Below are 18,257 nucleotides of genomic sequence, written 5' to 3'. Positions count from 1 at the left end.
CCAGATAGAATACTGGGGACAGCACATTTATGGGCAGTGTATTGCAATACTGGGGTACAGATAGAATACTGGGTACAGCACATATATAGGGGCAGTGTATTGCAATACGGGTACAGACTAGAATACTGGGGTACAGCACATTATAGAGGGGCAGTGTATTGCAATACTGGCGGAGTACAAAGATATAGAATACTGTGAGTACAGCACATTATAGGGCAGTGTATGCAATACTGCGGGTACAGATAGAATACTGGGGTACAGCACATTATAGGGGCAGTGTATTGCAATACTGGGTACAGATAGAATACTGGAGGTACAGCACATTATAGGGCAGTGTATGCAATACTGGGGCAGATAGAATACTGGGGTACAGCACATTATAGGGGCAGGTGTTTTGCAATACTGGGGTGCAGATAGAATACTGGGGTACAGCACATTATAGGGGCAGTGTATTGCCATACTGGGTTGCAGATAGAATACTGGGGTACGCACATTATAGGGCAGGTGTATTGCAATACTGGGGTGCAGATAGAATACTGGGGTACAGCACATTATAGGGGCAGTGTATTGCAATACTGGGTACAGATAGAATACTGGGTACAGCACATTATAGGGCAGTGTATTGCAATACTGGGGTGCAGATAGAAATACTGGGGTACAGTTACAGTAAGGAATTGTACCAGGTAGGGGCAGGACTGGGGTGCAGCACATTATAGGGGCAGTGTATTGCAATACTGGGGTACAGATAGAATACTGGGGTACAGCACATTATAGGGGCAGTGTATTGCAATAACTGGGGTTACAGATAGAATACTGGGGTACAGCACATTATAGGGGCAGTGTATTGCAATACTGGGGTACAGATAAGAAATACTGGGTACAGCACATATAGGGGTTGCAACTGGGCAGTGTATTGCAATACTGGGGTACAGATAGAATACTGGGGTACAGCACATTATAGGGGCAGTGTATTGCAATACTGGGGTACAGATAGAATACTGGGGTACAGCACATTATAGGGTCAGTGTATTGCAATACTGGGGTGCAGATAGAATACTGGGGTACAGCACATTATAGGGGCAGTGTATTGCAATACTGGGGTGCAGATAGAATACTGGGGTACAGCATATTATAGGGGCAGTGTATTGCAATACTGGGGTGCAGATAGAATACTGGGGTACAGCACATTATAGGGTCAGTGTATTGCAATACTGGGGTGCAGATAGAATACTGGGGTACAGCACATTATAGGGGCAGTGTATTGCAATACTGGGGTACAGATAGAATACTGGGGTTACAGCACATTATAGGGGCAGTGTATTGCAATACTGGGGTGCAGATAGAATACTGGGGTACAGTTACAGTAAGGAATTGTACAGTAGGGGCAGGACTGGGGTGCAGCACATTATAGGGGCAGTGTATTGCAATACTGGGGTACAGATAGAATACTGGGGTACAGCACATTATAGGGTCAGTGTATTGCAATACTGGGGTACAGATAGAATACTGGGGTACAGCACATTATAGGGGCAGTGTATTGCAATACTGGGGTACAGATAGAATACTGGGGTACAGCACATTATAGGGGCAGTGTATTGCAATACTGGGGTGCAGATAGAATACTGGGGTACAGTTACAGTAAGGAATTGTACAGTAGGGGCAGGACTGGGGTGCAGCACATTATAGGGGCAGTGTATTGCAATACTGGGGTACAGATAGAATACTGGGGTACAGCACATTATAGGGGCAGTGTATTGCAATACTGGGGTACAGATAGAATACTGGGGTACAGCACATTATAGGGGCAGTGTATTGCAATACTGGGGAGCAGGAATATATTAAGAATATAAATTCTGTACCTTGTTCTTCTCTTCCTGCTTCTCCCAGTACAGCTGTCAGCCTGCTTCCCGTCACCTGGACAAGCCATGAGGATTTTGATTGGATGTGGTAAAAGGCGGGGTTGGGCGGCCATCTTGCTACACCCGGAAAACCCTCCGGCACTAGACGGTGCGTGTGACGGTTTGGTCGCTTACGGCGCATGTCAGGCGTAACGGAAGGCGGTGGCATTACGCTTTTCCTGCTGGGTCTTGTAGTTCATTCCGCTATTTCTCTTTATAGCGTCTTATCGCTTTGGACTACACCTCCCAAAATGCTCCGAGCAGCCAATCAGGAGGTGCCACGTCAGGTTTAAAATGGCGGCTTTAAAGCTAGAGTAAGATAAGCGAAGAGAGTAAATACGGGGGAAAGTGAGAGACGTACATCTTGGCCATGGTGAGCGCACACGGTATGGTAAGCTGTCATTAACGGGCCGGGGTCTCTCCCACCCACAGAGTACTGGGGCCCGGGGTAACTGGCTCTCTCCCACCCACAGAGTACTGGGGCCCGGGGTAACTGGCTCTCTCCCACCCACAGAGTACTGGGGCCCGGGGTAACTGGCTCTCTCCCACCCACAGAGTACTGGGGCCCGGGGTAACTGGCTCTCTCCCACCCACAGAGTACTGGGGCCCGGGGTAACTGGCTCTCTCCCACCCACAGAGTACTGGGGCCCGGGGTAACTGGCTCTCTCCCACCCACAGAGTACTGGGGCCCGGGGTAACTGGCTCTCTCCCACCCACAGAGTACTGGGGCCCGGGGTAACTGGCTCTCTCCCACCCACAGAGTACTGGGGCCCGGGGTAACTGGCTCTCTCCCACCCACAGAGTACTGGGGCCCGGGGTAACTGGCTCTCTCCCACCCACAGAGTACTGGGGCCCGGGGTAACTGGCTCTCTCCCACCCACAGAGTACTGGGGCCCGGGGTAACTGGCTCTCTCCCACCCACAGAGTACTGGGGCCCGGGGTAACTGGCTCTCTCCCACCCACAGAGTACTGGGGCCCGGGGTAACTGGCTCTCTCCCACCCACAGAGTACTGGGGCCCGGGGTAACTGGCTCTCTCCCACCCACAGAGTACTGGGCCCGGGGTAACTGGCTCTCTCCCACCCACAGAGTACTGGGGCCCGGGGTAACTGGCTCTCTCCCACCCACAGAGTACTGGGGCCCAGGGTAACTGGCTCTCTCCCACCCACAGAGTACTGGGGCCCGGGGTAACTGGCTCTCTCCCACCCACAGAGTACTGGGGCCGGGGTAACTGGGTCTCTCCCACCCACAGAGTACTGGGGCCCGGGGTAACTGGCTCTCTCCCACCCACAGAGTACTGGGGCCCGGGGTAACTGGCTCTCTCCCACCCACAGAGTACTGGGGCCCGGGGTAACTGGCTCTCTCCCACCCACAGAGTACTGGGGCCCGGGGTAACTGGCTCTCTCCCACCCACAGAGTACTGGGGCCCGGGGTAACTGGCTCTCTCCCACCCACAGAGTACTGGGGCCCGGGGTAACTGGCTCTCTCCCACCCACAGAGTACTGGGGCCCGGGGTAACTGGCTCTCTCCCACCCACAGAGTACTGGGGCCCGGGGTAACTGGCTCTCTCCCACCCACAGAGTACTGGGGCCCGGGGTAACTGGCTCTCTCCCACCCACAGAGTACTGGGGCCGGGGTAACTGGCTCTCTCCCACCCACAGAGTACTGGGTCTCTCCCACCCACAGAGTACTGGGGCCCGGGGTAACTGGCTCTCTCCCACCCACAGAGTACTGGGGCCCGGGGTAACTGGCTCTCTCCCACCCACAGAGTACTGGGGCCCGGGGTAACTGGCTCTCTCCCACCCACAGAGTACTGGGGCCCGGGGTAACTGGCTCTCTCCCACCCACAGAGTACTGGGGCCCGGGGTAACTGGCTCTCTCCCACCCACAGAGTACTGGGGCCGGGGTAACTGGCTCTCTCCCACCCACAGAGTACTGGGGCCCGGGGTAACTGGCTCTCTCCCACCCACAGAGTACTGGGGCCCGGGGTAACTGGGTCTCTCCCACCCACAGAGTACTGGGGCCCGGGGTAACTGGCTCTCTCCCACCCACAGAGTACTGGGGCCCGGGGTAACTGGCTCTCTCCCACCCACAGAGTACTGGGGCCGGGGTAACTGGGTCTCTCCCACCCACAGAGTACTGGGGCCCGGGGTAACTGGGTCTCTCCCATCCGCAGAACTACAGGAAGGACTGTCTCTTGTGAAGGAGTATCAGAGAGTACTGGGGCCCAGGGTAACTGGATCTCACAGAACCACAGGAAGGACTGTCTCTTGTGAAGGAGTATCAGAGAGTACTGGGGCCCAGGGTAACTGGATCTCACAGAACCACAGGAAGGACTGTCTCTTGTGACGGAGTATCAGACTGATAGGGTAAGGAGTACTAACCAGTCCTCACTTATCAACGGAACCATCTCAGGGACCTCTCTATTGTGAATGATCCCCACGCTACTGGGGGCCCGGGGCCCTGTAACTTTCCCATCAGTACTAGTGCTTGGGGCTTAGAGATCATTCTACCAATCTGACACGTTGGGGGCCTCTCTGTTGTGGCGAGACCTCTCGTTTGAAGGTTGACGAGACTCCACAGAAGAAGTAGAAGAGGCACCTGGTGCAATCGGGGCTACGATGGAGCAGCCAAGTGTGGAGAGTCTGCTGGAGCTACGCCGGTAACACGGGGGGGGGGGGAGGAAGGGGGCAGATACAGTAGGGGGCTCTGTAATAGGAAGAGCAGTGTAGGGGGGCTGGGGCAGATACAGTAGGGGGCTCTGTAATAGGAAGAGCAGTGTATGTGGGCTGGGGCAGATACAGTAGGGGGCTCTGTAATAGGAAGAGCAGTGTAGGGGGGCTGGGGCAGATACAGTAGGGGGCTCTGTAATAGGAGAGCAGTGTAGGGGGGCTGGGGCAGATACAGTAGGGGGCTCTGTAATAGGAAGAGCAGTGTAGGGGGCTGGGGCAGATACAGTAGGGGGCTCTGTAATAGGAAAGAGCAGTGTAGGGGGGCTGGGGCAGATACAGTAGGGGGCTCTGTAATAGGAAGAGCAGTGTAGGGGGGCTGGGGCAGATACAGTAGGGGCTCTGTAATAGGAAGAGCAGTGTAGGGGGCTGGGGCAGATACAGTAGGGGGCTCTGTAATAGGAAGAGCAGTGTAGGGGGGCTGGGGCAGATACAGTAGGGGGCTCTGTAATAGGAAGAGCAGTGTAGGGGGGCTGGGGCAGATACAGTAGGGGGCTCTGTAATAGGAAGAGCAGTGTAGGGGGGCTGGGGCAGGGGGCTCTGTAATAGGAAGAGCAGTGTAGGGGGGCTGGGGCAGATACAGTAGGGGGCTCTGTAATAGGAAGAGCAGTGTAGGGGGACTGGGGCAAATACAGTAGGGGGCTCTGTAATAGGAAGAGCAGTGTAGGGGGGCTGGGGCAGATACAGTTGGGGGCTCGGTAATAGGAAGAGCAGTGTAGGGGGGCTGGGGCAGATACAGTAGGGGGCTCTGTAATAGGAAGAGCAGTGTAGCGGGGCTGGGGCAGATACAGTAGGGGGCTCTGTAATAGGAAGAGCAGTGTAGCGGGGCTGGGGCAGATACAGTAGGGGGCTCTGTAATAGGAAGAGCAGTGTAGGGGGGCTGGGGCAGATACAGTAGGGGGCTCTGTAATAGGAAGAGCAGTGTAGGGGGCCTGGGGCAGATACAGTAGGGGGCTCTGTAATAGGAAGAGCAGTGTAGGGGGGCTGGGGCAGATACAGTAGGGGGCTCTGTAATAGGAAGAGCAGTGTAGGGGGGCTGGGGCAGATACAGTAGGGGGCTCTGTAATAGGAAGAGCAGTGTAGGGGGGCTGGGGCCGATACAGTAGCGGGGCTGGGGCCCGATACAGTAGTGGGGCTGGGCAGGGGGCTCTGTAATAGGAAGAGCAGTGTAGGGGGGCTGGGGCCGATACAGTAGCGGGGCTGGGGCCGATACAGTAGTGGGGCTGGGGCAGGGGGCTCTGTAATAGGAAGAGCAGTGTAGGGGGCTGGGGCAGATACAGTAGGGGGCTCTGTAATAGGAAGAGCAGTGTAGGGGGCCTGGGGCAGATACAGTAGGGGGCTCTGTAATAGGAAGAGCAGTGGTAGGGGGGCTGGGGCAGATACAGTTGGGGGCTCTGTAATAGGAAGAGCAGTGTAGGCGGGGCTGGGGCAGATACAGTAGGGGGCTCTGTAATAGGAAGAGCAGTGTAGGGGGGCTGGGGCAGATACAGTAGGGGGCTCTGTAATAGGAAGAGCAGTGTAGCGGGGCTGGGGCAGATACAGTAGGGGGCTCTGTAATAGGAAGAGCAGTGTAGGGGGGCTGGGGCAGATACAGTAGGGGCTCTGTAATAGGAAGAGCAGTGTAGGGGGGCTGGGGCAGATACAGTAGGGGGCTCTGTAATAGGAAGAGCAGTGTAAGGGGGGCTGGGGCAGATACAGTAGGGGGCTCTGTAATAGGAAGAGCAGTGTAGGGGGGCTGGGGCAGATACAGTAGGGGGCTCTGTAATAGGAAGAGCAATGTAGGGGGGCTGGAGCCGATACAGTAGCGGGGCTCTGTAATAGGAAGAGCAGTGTAGGGGGGCTGGGGCAGATACAGTAGGGGGCTCTGTAATAGGAAGAGCAGTGTAGGGGGGCTGGGGCAGATACAGTAGGGGGCTCTGTAATAGGAAGAGCAGTGTAGGGGGGCTGGGGCAGGGGGCTCTGTAATAGGAAGAGCAGTGTAGGGGGGCTGGGGGCAGATACAGTAGGGGGCTTCTGTAATAGGAAGAGCAGTGTAGGGGGACTGGGGCAAATACAGTAGGGGGCTCTGTAATAGGAAGAGCAGTGTAGGGGGGCTGGGGCAGATACAGTTGGGGGCTCGGTAATAGGAAGAGCAGTGTAGGGGGGCTGGGGCAGATACAGTAGGGGGCTCTGTAATAGGAAGAGCAGTGTAGCGGGGCTGGGGCAGATACAGTAGGGGGCTCTGTAATAGGAAGGAGCAGTGTAGCGGGGCTGGGGCAGATACAGTAGGGGGCTCTGTAATAGGAAGAGCAGTGTAGGGGGCTGGGGCAGATACAGTAGGGGGCTCTGTAATAGGAAGAGCAGTGTAGGGGGCCTGGGGCAGATACAGTAGGGGGCTCTGTAATAGGAAGAGCAGTGTAGGGGGGCTGGGGCAGATACAGTAGGGGGCTCTGTAATAGGAAGAGCAGTGTAGGGGGGCTGGGGCAGATACAGTAGGGGGCTCTGTAATAGGAAGAGCAGTGTAGGGGGCTGGGGCCCGATACAGTAGCGGGGCTGGGGCCGATACAGTAGTGGGGCTGGGGCTCTGTAATAGGAAGAGCAGTGTAGGGGGCTGGGGCCGATACAGTAGCGGGGCTGGGGCCGATACAGTAGTGGGGCTGGGGCAGGGGGCTCTGTAATAGGAAGAGCAGTGTAGGGGGCTGGGGCAGATACAGTAGGGGGCTCTGTAATAGGAAGAGCAGTGTTAGGGGGCCTGGGCAGATACAGTAGGGGGCTCTGTAATAGGAAGAGCAGTGTAGGGGGCTGGGGCAGATACAGTAGGGGGCTCTGTAATAGGAAGAGCAGTGTAGCGGGGCTGGGCAGATACAGTAGGGGCTCTGTAATAGGAAGAGCAGTGTAGGGGGGCTGGGGCAGATACAGTAGGGGGCTCTGTAATAGGAAGAGCAGTGTAGGGGGGCTGGGGCAGATACAGTAGGGGGCTCTGTAATAGGAAGAGCAGTGTAGGGGGGCTGGGCAGATACAGTAGGGGCTCTGTAATAGGAAGAGCAGTGTAGGGGGGCTGGGGCAGATACAGTAGGGGGCTCTGTAATAGGAAGAGCAGTGTAGGGGGGCTGGGGCAGATACAGTAGGGGGCTCTGTAATAGGAAGAGCAGTGTAGGGGGCTGGGGCAGATACAGTAGGGGGCTCTGTAATAGGAAGAGCAATGTAGGGGGGCTGGAGCCGATACAGTAGCGGGGGCTGGGGCAGGGGGCTCTGTAATAGGAAGAGCAGTGTAGGGGGGCTGGGGCAGGGGGCTCTGTAATAGGAAGAGCAGTGTAGCGGGGCTGGGGCCGATACAGTAGGGGGGCTGGGGCAGGGGGCTCTGTAATAGGAAGAGCAGTGTAGGGGGGCTGGGGCCGATACAGTAGGGGGGCTGGGGCCGATACAGTAGGGGGGCTGGGGCCGATACAGTAGGGGGGCTGGGGCAGGGGCAGGAAGAGAAGTGCTTTCAGGAAATAGAGTAGAGATGTTGGGGAGAGACTGGGGGGCTGTGATCTACAGGAAGACGTATGGGGCAGAGAGGGAATCACATGGGTTAGAGAAGGGGAGGAGCTACTGGGATTGTGGCGATAGCTGAGAAATGATCTACAGGCAGAACTATGGGGGGCAGAGTGGGGATCACATGGGTTAGAGAAGGGGAGGAGCTACAGGGATTGTGGCGATAGCTGAGAAATGATCTACAGGCAGAACTATGGGGGGCAGAGAGGGAATCACATGGGTTAGAGAAGGGGAGGAGCTACAGGGATTGTGGCGATAGCTGAGAAATGATCTACAGGCAGAACTATGGGGGGCAGAGAGGGAATCACATGGGTTAGAGAAGGGGAGGAGCTACAGGGATTGTGATGATAGCTGAGAAATGATCTACAGGCAGAACTATGGGGGGCAGAGAGGGAATCACATGGGTTAGAAAAGGGGAGGAGCTACAGGGATTGTGATGATAGCTGAGAAATGATCTACAGGCAGAGCCGTTCTATTTCATACTAAAAGTAACCGCCCCTTTAAGGATGTGATTGCAGTGGGGAGGGAGTTAGAGGTGATAAAGGGAAAGAAATGAAAGGAGTGATAATTAGGGGAGGGGAACATGGATCCTTATAACCAATAAGAGGTGTCTGTTTTTGTTTCTGTTCTCCAGGTTCCCAAGAAAGCAACTCTCCCTCATTCTTCTGCTCTTATACTCTCCCCTCGGCCTCTGTCTCTTTCTTATCCGCCTTTTCATTGGTGCTCATGTCTTCCTGGTCAGCTGCGTTCTGCCCGACTCTGTCTTTAGAAGGTAAGTACTTACCTGCCCGGTGTTATTCTCCAGCTCAAGGGTTAATGAAGGAGATACAGGGAGTGGAGCTGCAGGATGGGGGGGGGAGATACAGGGAGGGGAGCTGCAGGATGGGGGGGGGGAGATACAGGGAGGGGAGCTGCAGGATGGGGGGGGGGAGATACAGGGAGGGAGCTGCAGGATGGGGGGGGGGAGATACAGGGAGGGGAGCTGCAGGATGGGGGGGGGGGGAGATACAGGGAGGGGAAGCTGCAGGATGGGGGGGGGGAGATACAGGGAGGGGAGCTGCAGGATGGGGGGGGGGGAGATACAGGGAGGGGAGCTGCAGGATGGGGGGGGGGAGATACAGGGAGGGGAGCTGCAGGATGGGGGGGGGGGAGATACAGGGAGGGGAGCTGCAGGATGGGGGGGGGGGAGATACAGGGAGGGGAGCTGCAGGATGGGGGGGGGGGGAGATACAGGGAGGGGAGCTGCAGGATGGGGGGGGGGGAGATACAGGGAGGGGAGCTGCAGGATGGGGGGGGAGATACAGGGAGGGGAGCTGCAGGATGGGGGGGGGAGATACAGGGAGGGGAGCTGCAGGATGGGGGGGGGGAGATACAGGGAGGGGAGCTGCAGGAATATACTGACTGGCCTTTCTCTGTCCCCCCCCCCCCCACAGGTTCCTGCTTCGGGTTATGAGTTCGGTGCTGGGGGTCTATGTCAGCCATTCTGCGCTGCGGCCCCTGGAGCGGAGGGGGAAAATCTTGATCTGTAACCACAGAACTGACTTTGACCACAATATTATAAGCCTAATTGCCCCTTGCTGCTCAGTAAGTGTGGGGCTGTTTTGTCCTACTCAGTGCCCCCTCTTGTCATAGGTTCTGGTCACACGTGAGCTGATTGGGCAGGTCTGGGCATATAGAGATGCCTCAGTATATAGAACAGTAGAATGCGGCCCATGGGCCAGTAGGTTGGCTACTATAGAGGGTGGGCTACATATTTTCTCCCTGCCAAAACAGGATTGCCCCCCTCCATTTTCCCCCTACAATTTAGCAGGAAGGATTCACTCATTTCATGTCTTTATTTTGCCCCTGTGGCCCTTTGCCTTGGGTGGCCCCTTACTATGGGTGGCTAAAAGCCCCAGTAAGGCAAATCCTTAGTGAATCTGCCCCTCTCACCTAGCACACTCTCAGGCGGATATGGAGGGGGGGGCAGCAGACCCAGATGCATTGCCCCTGCTGATGCCACACTGTCTGTATTGGGGTCCCACCCTTACCCCCATTAGATCCCTCCTTTTGCTTCATTTCTGTTTCTTCCATTCCAGCCATCTCTTTCCTGTGCCCCAGGGTTCCTGTGCTGGGCCCGGGGCTTCTTGGAGTTGGGGGCCCTTGGAAGTCGCACCCAGTTAATGGAGTCGCTGAAACATTATCTCTCCCAGCCTGGGGGTGGCCCCCTCCTGTTGTTCCCAGAGGAGGAGACAACCAGTGGGAGGACTGGGCTTCTTCACTTTAGGTACCGTAGGCTGGGGATTGTGGGTCAGGGACTGGAGAGGGGGGGCAGAGTGTGCGCTTATGGGGCAGAATAACATCGGGGTACCCCTCTCATATCTCTCCTCAGCTCCTGGCCCTTCTCTCTCTCCGACTCTGTTCAGCCGCTCACTCTTACAGTGCAGAGACCTCTCATTGCAGCGGTGAGTAGGGAGTCTCGCTCTTCTAATGGTGTCTCGACCTAATGGCATCTCTTGATGTGGGGACTCTCTCTTTATTATATCTTTATTTATATCAAATGCACCCAACCTGTGCGCGGGAGCTAACGCTCATCTCTCCTTCCTTTCCAGGCTGTCTCTGGCTGCTCCTGGGTAACTGAATTGTTCTGGCTGCTGTTCATCCCATTCACAGTTTACCAAGTGAGGTACTGAGAAATGATGGCACCCCGACATACTTGAACCCCCCCGGGCCCAGCTACCAGCTCCATGGAGCCAGGACGTAGGGAATAGGAAAGAGAAAACTGACAGTTAGAGAAGGTCCCACGTTGCTCCTGAATGGCCACTTAGTCAACGGCCTACCTGTCCTCTCATTGTGCATTTGCTGGGGTGCCGGGGTGTGTGGGTGGCAGGGTATCCCACTCAGGGGCTAGGTGGCACAGACGGCTTAGCGGCAGGGTATCCCACTCTGGGGGCTAGGTGGCAAAGACGGCTTAGCGGCAGGGTATCCCACTCTGGGGGTTAGGTGGCACAGACGGCTTAGTGGCAGGGTATCCCACTCTGGGGGCTAGGTGGCACAGACGGCTTAGCGGCAGGGTATCCCACTCTGGGGGCTAGGTGGCAAAGACGGCTTAGCGGCAGGGTATCCCACTCTGGGGGTTAGGTGGCACAGACGGCTTAGCGGCAGGGTATCCCACTCTGGGGGCTAGGTGGCACAGACGGCTTAGTGGCAGGGTATCCCACTCTGGGGGCTAGGTGGCACAGACGGCTTAGTGGCAGGGTATCCTCCTGGGTTTGATTCCACTACAAAGGAGATGCAAGGGGTCAGGGACTTTGCTTAGTCTGGGAGTCCTGTCCTGCTCCATCTGTTGGATCAGTACCCTTCCTCTGGCTGCTATGTCCCTCATCTCTATCCATTGCTTAGTCTGGGAGTCCTGTCCTGCTCCATCTGTTGGATCAGTACCCTTCCTCTGGCTGCTATGTCCCTCATCTCTATCCATTGCTTAGTCTGGGAGTCCTGTCCTGCTCCATCTGTTGGATCAGTACCCTTCCTCTGGCTGCTATGTCCCTCATCTCTATCCATTGCTTAGTCTGGGAGTCCTGTCCTGCTCCATCTGTTGGATCAGTACCCTTCCTCTGGCTGCTATGTCCCTCATCTCTATCCATTGCTTAGTCTGGGAGTCCTGTCCTGCTCCATCTGTTGGATCAGTACCCTTCCTCTGGCTGCTATGTCCCTCATCTCTATCCATTGCTTAGTCTGGGAGTCCTGTCCTGCTCCATCTGTTGGATCAGTACTCCATTTCCGCTCCCCATTCTCGCGTCTCTTTTCTTTCCTTCATCTTTTGATGTCTCCCTGTTGGGGTATTTCTCTCATTTATTCGTTCTTGCGCTGTAGGTGGCTCCCGCCTGTGACCCGACATACCCGCGAGTCTGATGAAGAATTTGCATTTCGTGTGCAGCAGGTTAGTGACGCGCTGAGCTACTGGGGCTTATTCACCCACCTAGGTGCCCACCCATCCCTGTGGCATGTTACCAGTGCGCTTGAGAGAAGTTAGAGGTAATATTGTGGCAAAGGCAGCGGGCGATGCAATCAGAAGGGCTAAATGAGCCTGCGTCTCCCTCCCTGTACCCCACCGTGCCCCTCCCTGTACCTGCGTGCCCCTCTCTGTACCCCGCCGTGCCCCTCTCTGTACCCCGCCGTGCCCCTCTCTGTACCCCGCCGTGCCCCTCCCTGTGCCCCGCCGTGCCCCTCCCTGTGCCCCGCCGTGCCCCGCCGTGCCCCTCCCTGTGCCCCGCCGTGCCCCTCCCTGTGCCCCGCCGTGCCCCTCCCTGTGCCCCGCCGTGCCCCTCCCTGTGCCCCGCCGTGCCCCTCCCTGTGCCCCGCCGTGCCCCTCCCTGTGCCCCGCCGTGCCCCTCCCTGTGCCCCGCCGTGCCCCTCCCTGTGCCCCGCCGTGCCCCTCCCTGTGCCCCGCCGTGCCCCTCCCTGTGCCCCTCTCTGTGCCCCTCTCTGTGCCCCTCTCTGTGCCCCTCTCTGTGCCCCTCTCTGTGCCCCTCTCTGTGCCCCTCTCTGTGCCCCTCGCCGTGCCCCTCGCCGTGCCCCTCGCCGTGCCCCTCGCCGTGCCCCTCGCCGTGCCCCTCGCCGTGCCCCTCGCCGTGCCCCTCGCCGTGCCCCTCGCCGTGCCCCTCGCCGTGCCCCTCGCCGTGCCCCTCGCCGTGCCCCTCGCCGTGCCCCTCGCCGTGCCCCTCGCCGTGCCCCTCGCCGTGCCCCTCGCCGTGCCCCTCGCCGTGCCCCTCGCCGTGCCCCTCGCCGTGCCCTGCCCCCGGCCCCCGCCGTGCCCCTCGCCGTGCCCCTCGCCAAGAGTCATTGCTGTCCCCCCCCCAGATGATGGCTGGCTCGCTGGGAGTGGCTGCTACAAGACACACAGGAGCAGACAGGGCCCTCTCTGTGCCCCGCCGTGCCCCTCTCTGTGCTGCCGTGCCCCTGGCTAAGAGTCATTGCTGTCCCCCCCCAGATGATGGCTGGCTCGCTGGGAGTGGCTGCTACAAGACACACAGGAGCAGACAGGGCTGAGTACCTGAAAAGGAGACGGACTGAGCTGCCCCGTTCTGCCCCCAGATCTGTGCCCCTCTCACCTACTCAGATGCAGATGGCACAGCATGTGAAGGAGGTTCTTCCGCAGGTGCCCCTGTCAGCCATTCACCGAGACCTTGGTAGGTGCTTTGTACTATTTCCCATCATGCCTCTCCCCCTGTAGCTTTGTATTATTATTTCCCATCATGCCTCTCCCCCTGTAGCTTTGTACTATTTGCCATCATGCCTCTCCCCCTGTAGCTTTGTACTATTATTTCCCATCATGCCTCTCCCCCTGTAGCTTTGTATTATTATTTCCCATCATGCCTCTCCCCCTGTAGCTTTGTACTATTTCCCATCATGCCTCTCCCCCTGTAGCTTTGTACTATTATTTCCCATCATCCATCTCTCCCTACAACTTCATAACCATTATGGCCCCCAAATTCCCCCGTACCCCATTCTCACTGGGACTTTCTTCCCATAGGGCACACAGGATGCATCGATACAACAATCACCAATTTCCTAGAGGGACGAGTGACTTTTCTACCTGAAGAAGAAACGCTTGGGGGCAATGAGGCAACTGAACGGACTCCGATAGACAGAATCAGTAGGGTAAGTGCTCTGCCTCCCCCATAGAGTTTTGATCTCTGTATCGGAAGTGCCCCACTGTCACGGGGTAACTAACCTTTTTACCCCAGTTTTTATCAATTCCCTGTACCTCTCATGAAAAGGGCGGCCCCCTGTAGGTTTGGGCGGCCCCGGCTGAGGCCTTTTCCCTTTCTGTTCCAGCCGCTTCCCAGAGGATTTGCTAAGAGCCCTGAAGTTCGTCACCTGTCTCTGCAGGAGCGCAAGGAAGCTCTCTATGAGTGTGCCCGGAGGTGAGAAGCCATTTCTCCTGCCCCCCATGTCTAATGCCCCCCCATGTACCCTGACTCTCACCCTGGTCTCTCTTTGCCCACAGAAAGTACCTGGAGAAGTTTGGCTCCGTGGGCCGAGAGGAAGAGGAGAAAGGAGCACGGGGCTGAGCCAGCGTGGGGGCCAGTGTGACTGGGGCACCAGTGTGGGGGCCGCCGTGGGGCATCGGCCGAGGACACTGACAGAGGGAGGGGCACAATAAATGCTCAGTCTGTGACTTTTTGAAGGGAAGAAAGATCAATGTTATCACCATTTGCTGCCGATCTTTGTGTTTATGTTCCTGGGTTTGACTGGACACAAAGGGGTTAAATGTGTTCCTTGTACAGTTGGCGCCACCCATCCATGATTGGGTGAAGGAGACTGGAGTTAGTGACATTGGTGGTGGGGGTAGAGAGTGGCAAATGATGAGCAAGGCATGCTGGGAGTCAGGGCATGGGACGGCCCAATAGGGGGTGGGACCAGGATTCGGGTGCTTTGAGTCCAGTTCATTTGCCTTTTACAAGGGGAAGTTATACTGCAGAAAATATTGATATTGTTTTGTATCTACTGCAATTTCCCCCCTCAGAGACCCCAAAAGGTCAGCGGTTGCAATGGAGTAAATGCCTTTGGGGCCACGGGGGGGAGGGGCAGGAGGAGGAGAAGACTCTGAGGCAACTGACACCGGCTCTTCCCACTGCTAGAGAGACACGTTGGAGACTGGTACATGGGACAGCACCTAAGGGATAAATATGCCCCAAATTACAAAGACACAGGGACAAAAGGGGCATTAAACCATTTTAGCCTCTCGTGTGATTCGTCTCTTCTTCATCCCTCTGGGAAATGAACAACAGATGGGAGCCTACCCACAATCCCAAGCGAGGAGCCCCAGTCTGGCTCATAAAAGGTGGGCATTTTCCAGTACAAATTAGGGAGAACATTTCTCTAAGAAAGGAGAGAAAAGCAACGGGCAGGGAGGAGGGCGGAGGGGCACTGAGGGGCAGGGAGGAGGGCGGAGGGGCACTGAGGGGCAGGGAGGAGGGCGGAGGGGCACTGAGGGGCAGGGAGGAGGGCGGAGGGGCACTGAGGGGCAGGGAGGAGGGCGGAGGGGCACTGAGGAGGAGGGCGGAGGGGCACTGAGGGGCAGGGAGGAGGGCGGAGGGGCACTGAGGGGCAGGGAGGAGGGCGGAGGGGCACTGAGGGGCAGGGAGGAGGGCGGAGGGGCACTGAGGGGCAGGGAGGAGGGCACTGAGGGGCAGGGAGGAGGGCGGAGGGGCACTGAGGGGCAGGGAGGAGGACGGAGGGGGAGGGCGAAGGGGCACTGAGGAGGAGGGCGGAGGGGCACTGAGGGGCAGGGAGGAGAGCGGAGGGGCACTGAGGGGCAGGGAGGAGGGCGGAGGGGCACTGAGGGGCAGGGAGGAGGGCGGAGGGGCAGGGAGGAGGGCGGAGGGGCACTGAGGGGCAGGGAGGAGGGCTGAGGGGCAGGGAGGAGGGCGGAGGGGCACTGAGGGGCAGGGAGGAGGGCTGAGGGGCAGGGAGGAGGGCGGAGGGGCACTGAGGGGCAGGGAGGAGGGCGGAGGGGCACTGAGGGGCAGGGAGGAGGGCGGAGGGGCACTGAGGGGCAGGGAGGAGGGCGGAGGGGCACTGAGGGGCAGGGAGGAGGGCTGAGGGGCAGGGAGGAGGGCGGAGGGGCACTGAGGGGCAGGGAGGAGGGCGGAGGGGCAGGGAGGAGGGCGGAGGGGCACTGAGGGGCAGGGAGGAGGGCGGAGGGGCACTGAGGGGCAGGGAGGAGGGGGGAGGGGCACTGGGGAGGAGGGGGGAGGGGCACTGAGGGGCAGGGAGGAGGGCGGAGGGGCACTGAGGGGCAGGGAGGAGGACGGAGGGGGAACTGAGGGGCAAAGAGGAGGGCGGAGGGGCAGGGAGGAGGGCGAACTGAGGGGCAGGGAGGAGGACGGAGGGGGAACTGAGGGGCAGGGAGGAGGGCGGAGGGGCAGGGAGGAGGGCGGAGGGGCAGGGAGGAGGGCGAACTGAGGGGCAGGGCGGAGGGGGAACTGAGGGGCAGGGAGGAGGGCGGAGGGGCACTGAGGGGCAGGGAGGAGGGCGAACTGAGGGGCAGGGAGGAGGGCGGAGGGGGAACTGAGGGGCAGGGCGGAGGGGCACTGAGGGGTAGGGCGGAGGGGGAACTGAGGGGCAGGGCGGAGGGGCAGGGAGGAGGGCGGAGGGGCACTGAGGGGCAGGGAGGAGGGCGAACTGAGGGGCAGGGAGGAGGACGGAGGGGTAGGGCGGAGGGGGAACTGAGGGGCAGGGAGGAGGGCGGAGGGGAACTGAGGGGTAGGGAGGAGGGCGGAGGGGAACTGAGGGGTAGGGAGGAGGGGGAACTGAGGGGCAGGGAGGAGGGCGGAGGGGAACTGAGGGGCAGGGAGGAGGGCGGAGGGGCAGATGGACTGGGGGGAAGAGAGTGAGCTTGGAGGAGGGCACAGAGGGACTGGGAGGATGAGCGAGAGAAACTTGGAGGAGGGCAGAAAGGAACTGGGAGGAGGGCACAGAGGGACTGGGAGGAGGAGAGAGAGAGAGAGAGAGAAACTTGGAAGAGGGCACAGAGGGACTGGGGGGAGGAGAGAGAAGCTTGGAGGAGGGCACAGAGGGACTGGGGGGGAGGAGAATGAGCTTGGAGGAGGACAGAAAGGGACTGGGAGGAGGGGAAAGAGAAACTTGGAGTAGGGCACATAGGGACTGGGAGGAGGAGAGAAACTTGGAGAAGGGCACAGAGGGACTGGGAGGAGGAGAGAGAGAAACTTGGAGGAGGACAGAAAGGGACTGGGAAGAGGGCACAGAGGGACTGGGAGGAGGAGAGAGAGAAACCTGGAAGAGGGCACAGAGAGACTGGGAGGAGGAGAGAGAGAAACCTGGAGGAGGGCACAGAGGGACTGGGAGGAGGAGAGAGAGAAACTTGGAAGAGGGCACAGAGGGACTGGGAGGAGGAGAGAGAGAAACTTGGAAGAGGGCACAGAGGGACTGGGAGGAGGAGAGAGAGAAACTTGGAAGAGGGCACAGAGGGACTGGGAGGAGGAGAGAGAGAAACTTGGAAGAGGGCACAGAGGGACTGGGAGGAGGAGAGAGAGAAACTTGGAGGAGGGCACAGAGGGACTGGGAGGAGGAGAGAGAGAAACTTGGAGGAGGGCACAGAGGGACTGGGAGGAGGAGCCTATGATGGGTCAGTGTGAACTCTAATTCACCCCCAGGTGGGCTTTCCCTCCCCCACATAGCATGGCTCTTATCAGCTGGGGATTAGAGTTGGGCATTCCAGGATGTGAGGCCTTTACACATGGCTGGTTCCAGACCCTAGTGACCAGAGGCCTGTTATACATCTGTTTCTGTCACAGGGGGAAGATTTTTGTGATACCTTGGCCTGCTTGATTAACCCTTACAGGCCTATCTCATGACATGCCCATTAAACCCCATGGGATAATCCATATCTGCACTTGGGGGGGGGGCATTAGCCAGAGATTACTGTGCCCATTAAACCCCATGGGATAATCCATATCTGCACTTGGGGGGGGGCATTAGCCAGAGATTACTGTGCCCATTAAACCCCATGGGATAATCCATATCTGCACTTGGGGGGGCATTAGCCAGAGATTATTGTGCCCATTAAACCCCATGGGATAATCCATATCTGCACTTGGGGGGGGGCATTAGCCAGAGATTACTGTGCCCATTAAACCCCATGGGATAATCCATATCTGCACTTGGGGGGGGGGCATTAGCCAGAGATTATTGTGCCCATTAAACCCCATGGGATAATCCATTTCTGCACTTTGGGGGGGGGGGCATTAGCCAGAGATTACTGTGCCCATTAAACCCCATGGGATAATCCATATCTGCACTTGGGGGGGGCATTAGCCAGAGATTACTGTGCCCATTAAACCCCATGGGATAATCCATATCTGCACTTGGGGGGGCATTAGCCAGAGATTACTGTGCCCATTAAACCCCATGGGATAATCCATTTCTGCACTTGGGGGGGGGGGGGCATTAGTCAGAGATTATTGTGCCCATTAAACCCCATGGGATAATCCATTTCTGCACTTGGGGGGGGGGGGGCATTAGCCAGAGATTACTGTGCCCATTAAACCCCATGGGATAATCCATATCTGCACTTGGGGGGGGGGGCATTAGCCAGAGATTACTGTGCCC

General features: G+C 58.0%; 2 protein-coding genes and 1 long non-coding RNA gene across 5 annotated transcripts in view; 1 reads left to right on the top strand and 2 right to left on the bottom strand.

The window, feature by feature from the left end:
- The window catches only part of dqx1 (DEAQ-box RNA dependent ATPase 1), a 42,445-nt gene extending 40,451 nt beyond the window's left edge, over positions 1–1,994 (bottom strand). The window contains 1 exon segment of the mRNA NM_001079275.1: positions 1,860–1,994. The gene's annotated coding sequence lies outside the window, so the exon portion shown is untranslated.
- Positions 1,995–2,064: 70 nt separating this feature from the next.
- On the top strand, positions 2,065–14,865 carry aup1 (AUP1, lipid droplet regulating VLDL assembly factor). 3 transcript variants are annotated; one of them, XM_031891708.1, is made up of 12 exons: positions 2,065–2,271; positions 4,073–4,558; positions 8,776–8,913; positions 9,575–9,725; positions 10,220–10,407; positions 10,513–10,585; positions 10,733–10,806; positions 11,994–12,060; positions 13,111–13,309; positions 13,654–13,781; positions 13,959–14,047; positions 14,131–14,865. In XM_031891708.1, the coding sequence occupies exons 2-12, from the start codon at positions 4,518–4,520 to the stop codon at positions 14,192–14,194; spliced, it is 1,212 nt and encodes a 403-aa protein (XP_031747568.1). In that variant the 5' UTR covers positions 2,065–2,271; positions 4,073–4,517; the 3' UTR covers positions 14,195–14,865.
- LOC116408404 lies at positions 14,362–15,038 on the bottom strand. Its single transcript, XR_004220898.1, has 2 exons — positions 14,857–15,038; positions 14,362–14,799 (listed from the first exon to the last, which is right to left on the bottom strand). It is a non-coding gene; the product is annotated as an uncharacterized LOC116408404 (long non-coding RNA).
- Positions 15,039–18,257: the final 3,219 nt, after the last annotated feature.

This window comes from Xenopus tropicalis, chromosome 1 (genome assembly GCF_000004195.4).
Source record: "Xenopus tropicalis strain Nigerian chromosome 1, UCB_Xtro_10.0, whole genome shotgun sequence".
Lineage (NCBI taxonomy): Eukaryota > Metazoa > Chordata > Amphibia > Anura > Pipidae > Xenopus > Xenopus tropicalis.
The sequence above is the reverse complement of the archived record's forward strand: the minus strand, read 5'-3'. Positions and strand labels throughout refer to the sequence as shown.

Excerpts from the sequence above, each read along its gene's own strand:
- aup1 (XM_031891708.1), top strand. The coding sequence starts at position 4,518 with ATGGAGCAGCCAAGTGTGGAGAGTCTGCTGGAGCTACGCCG. Across the intron at positions 4,559-8,775 it reads AGTCTGCTGGAGCTACGCCG|GTTCCCAAGAAAGCAACTCT; the intron begins GTAACACGGGGG and ends TCTGTTCTCCAG. Across the intron at positions 13,782-13,958 it reads CGATAGACAGAATCAGTAGG|CCGCTTCCCAGAGGATTTGC; the intron begins GTAAGTGCTCTG and ends TTTCTGTTCCAG.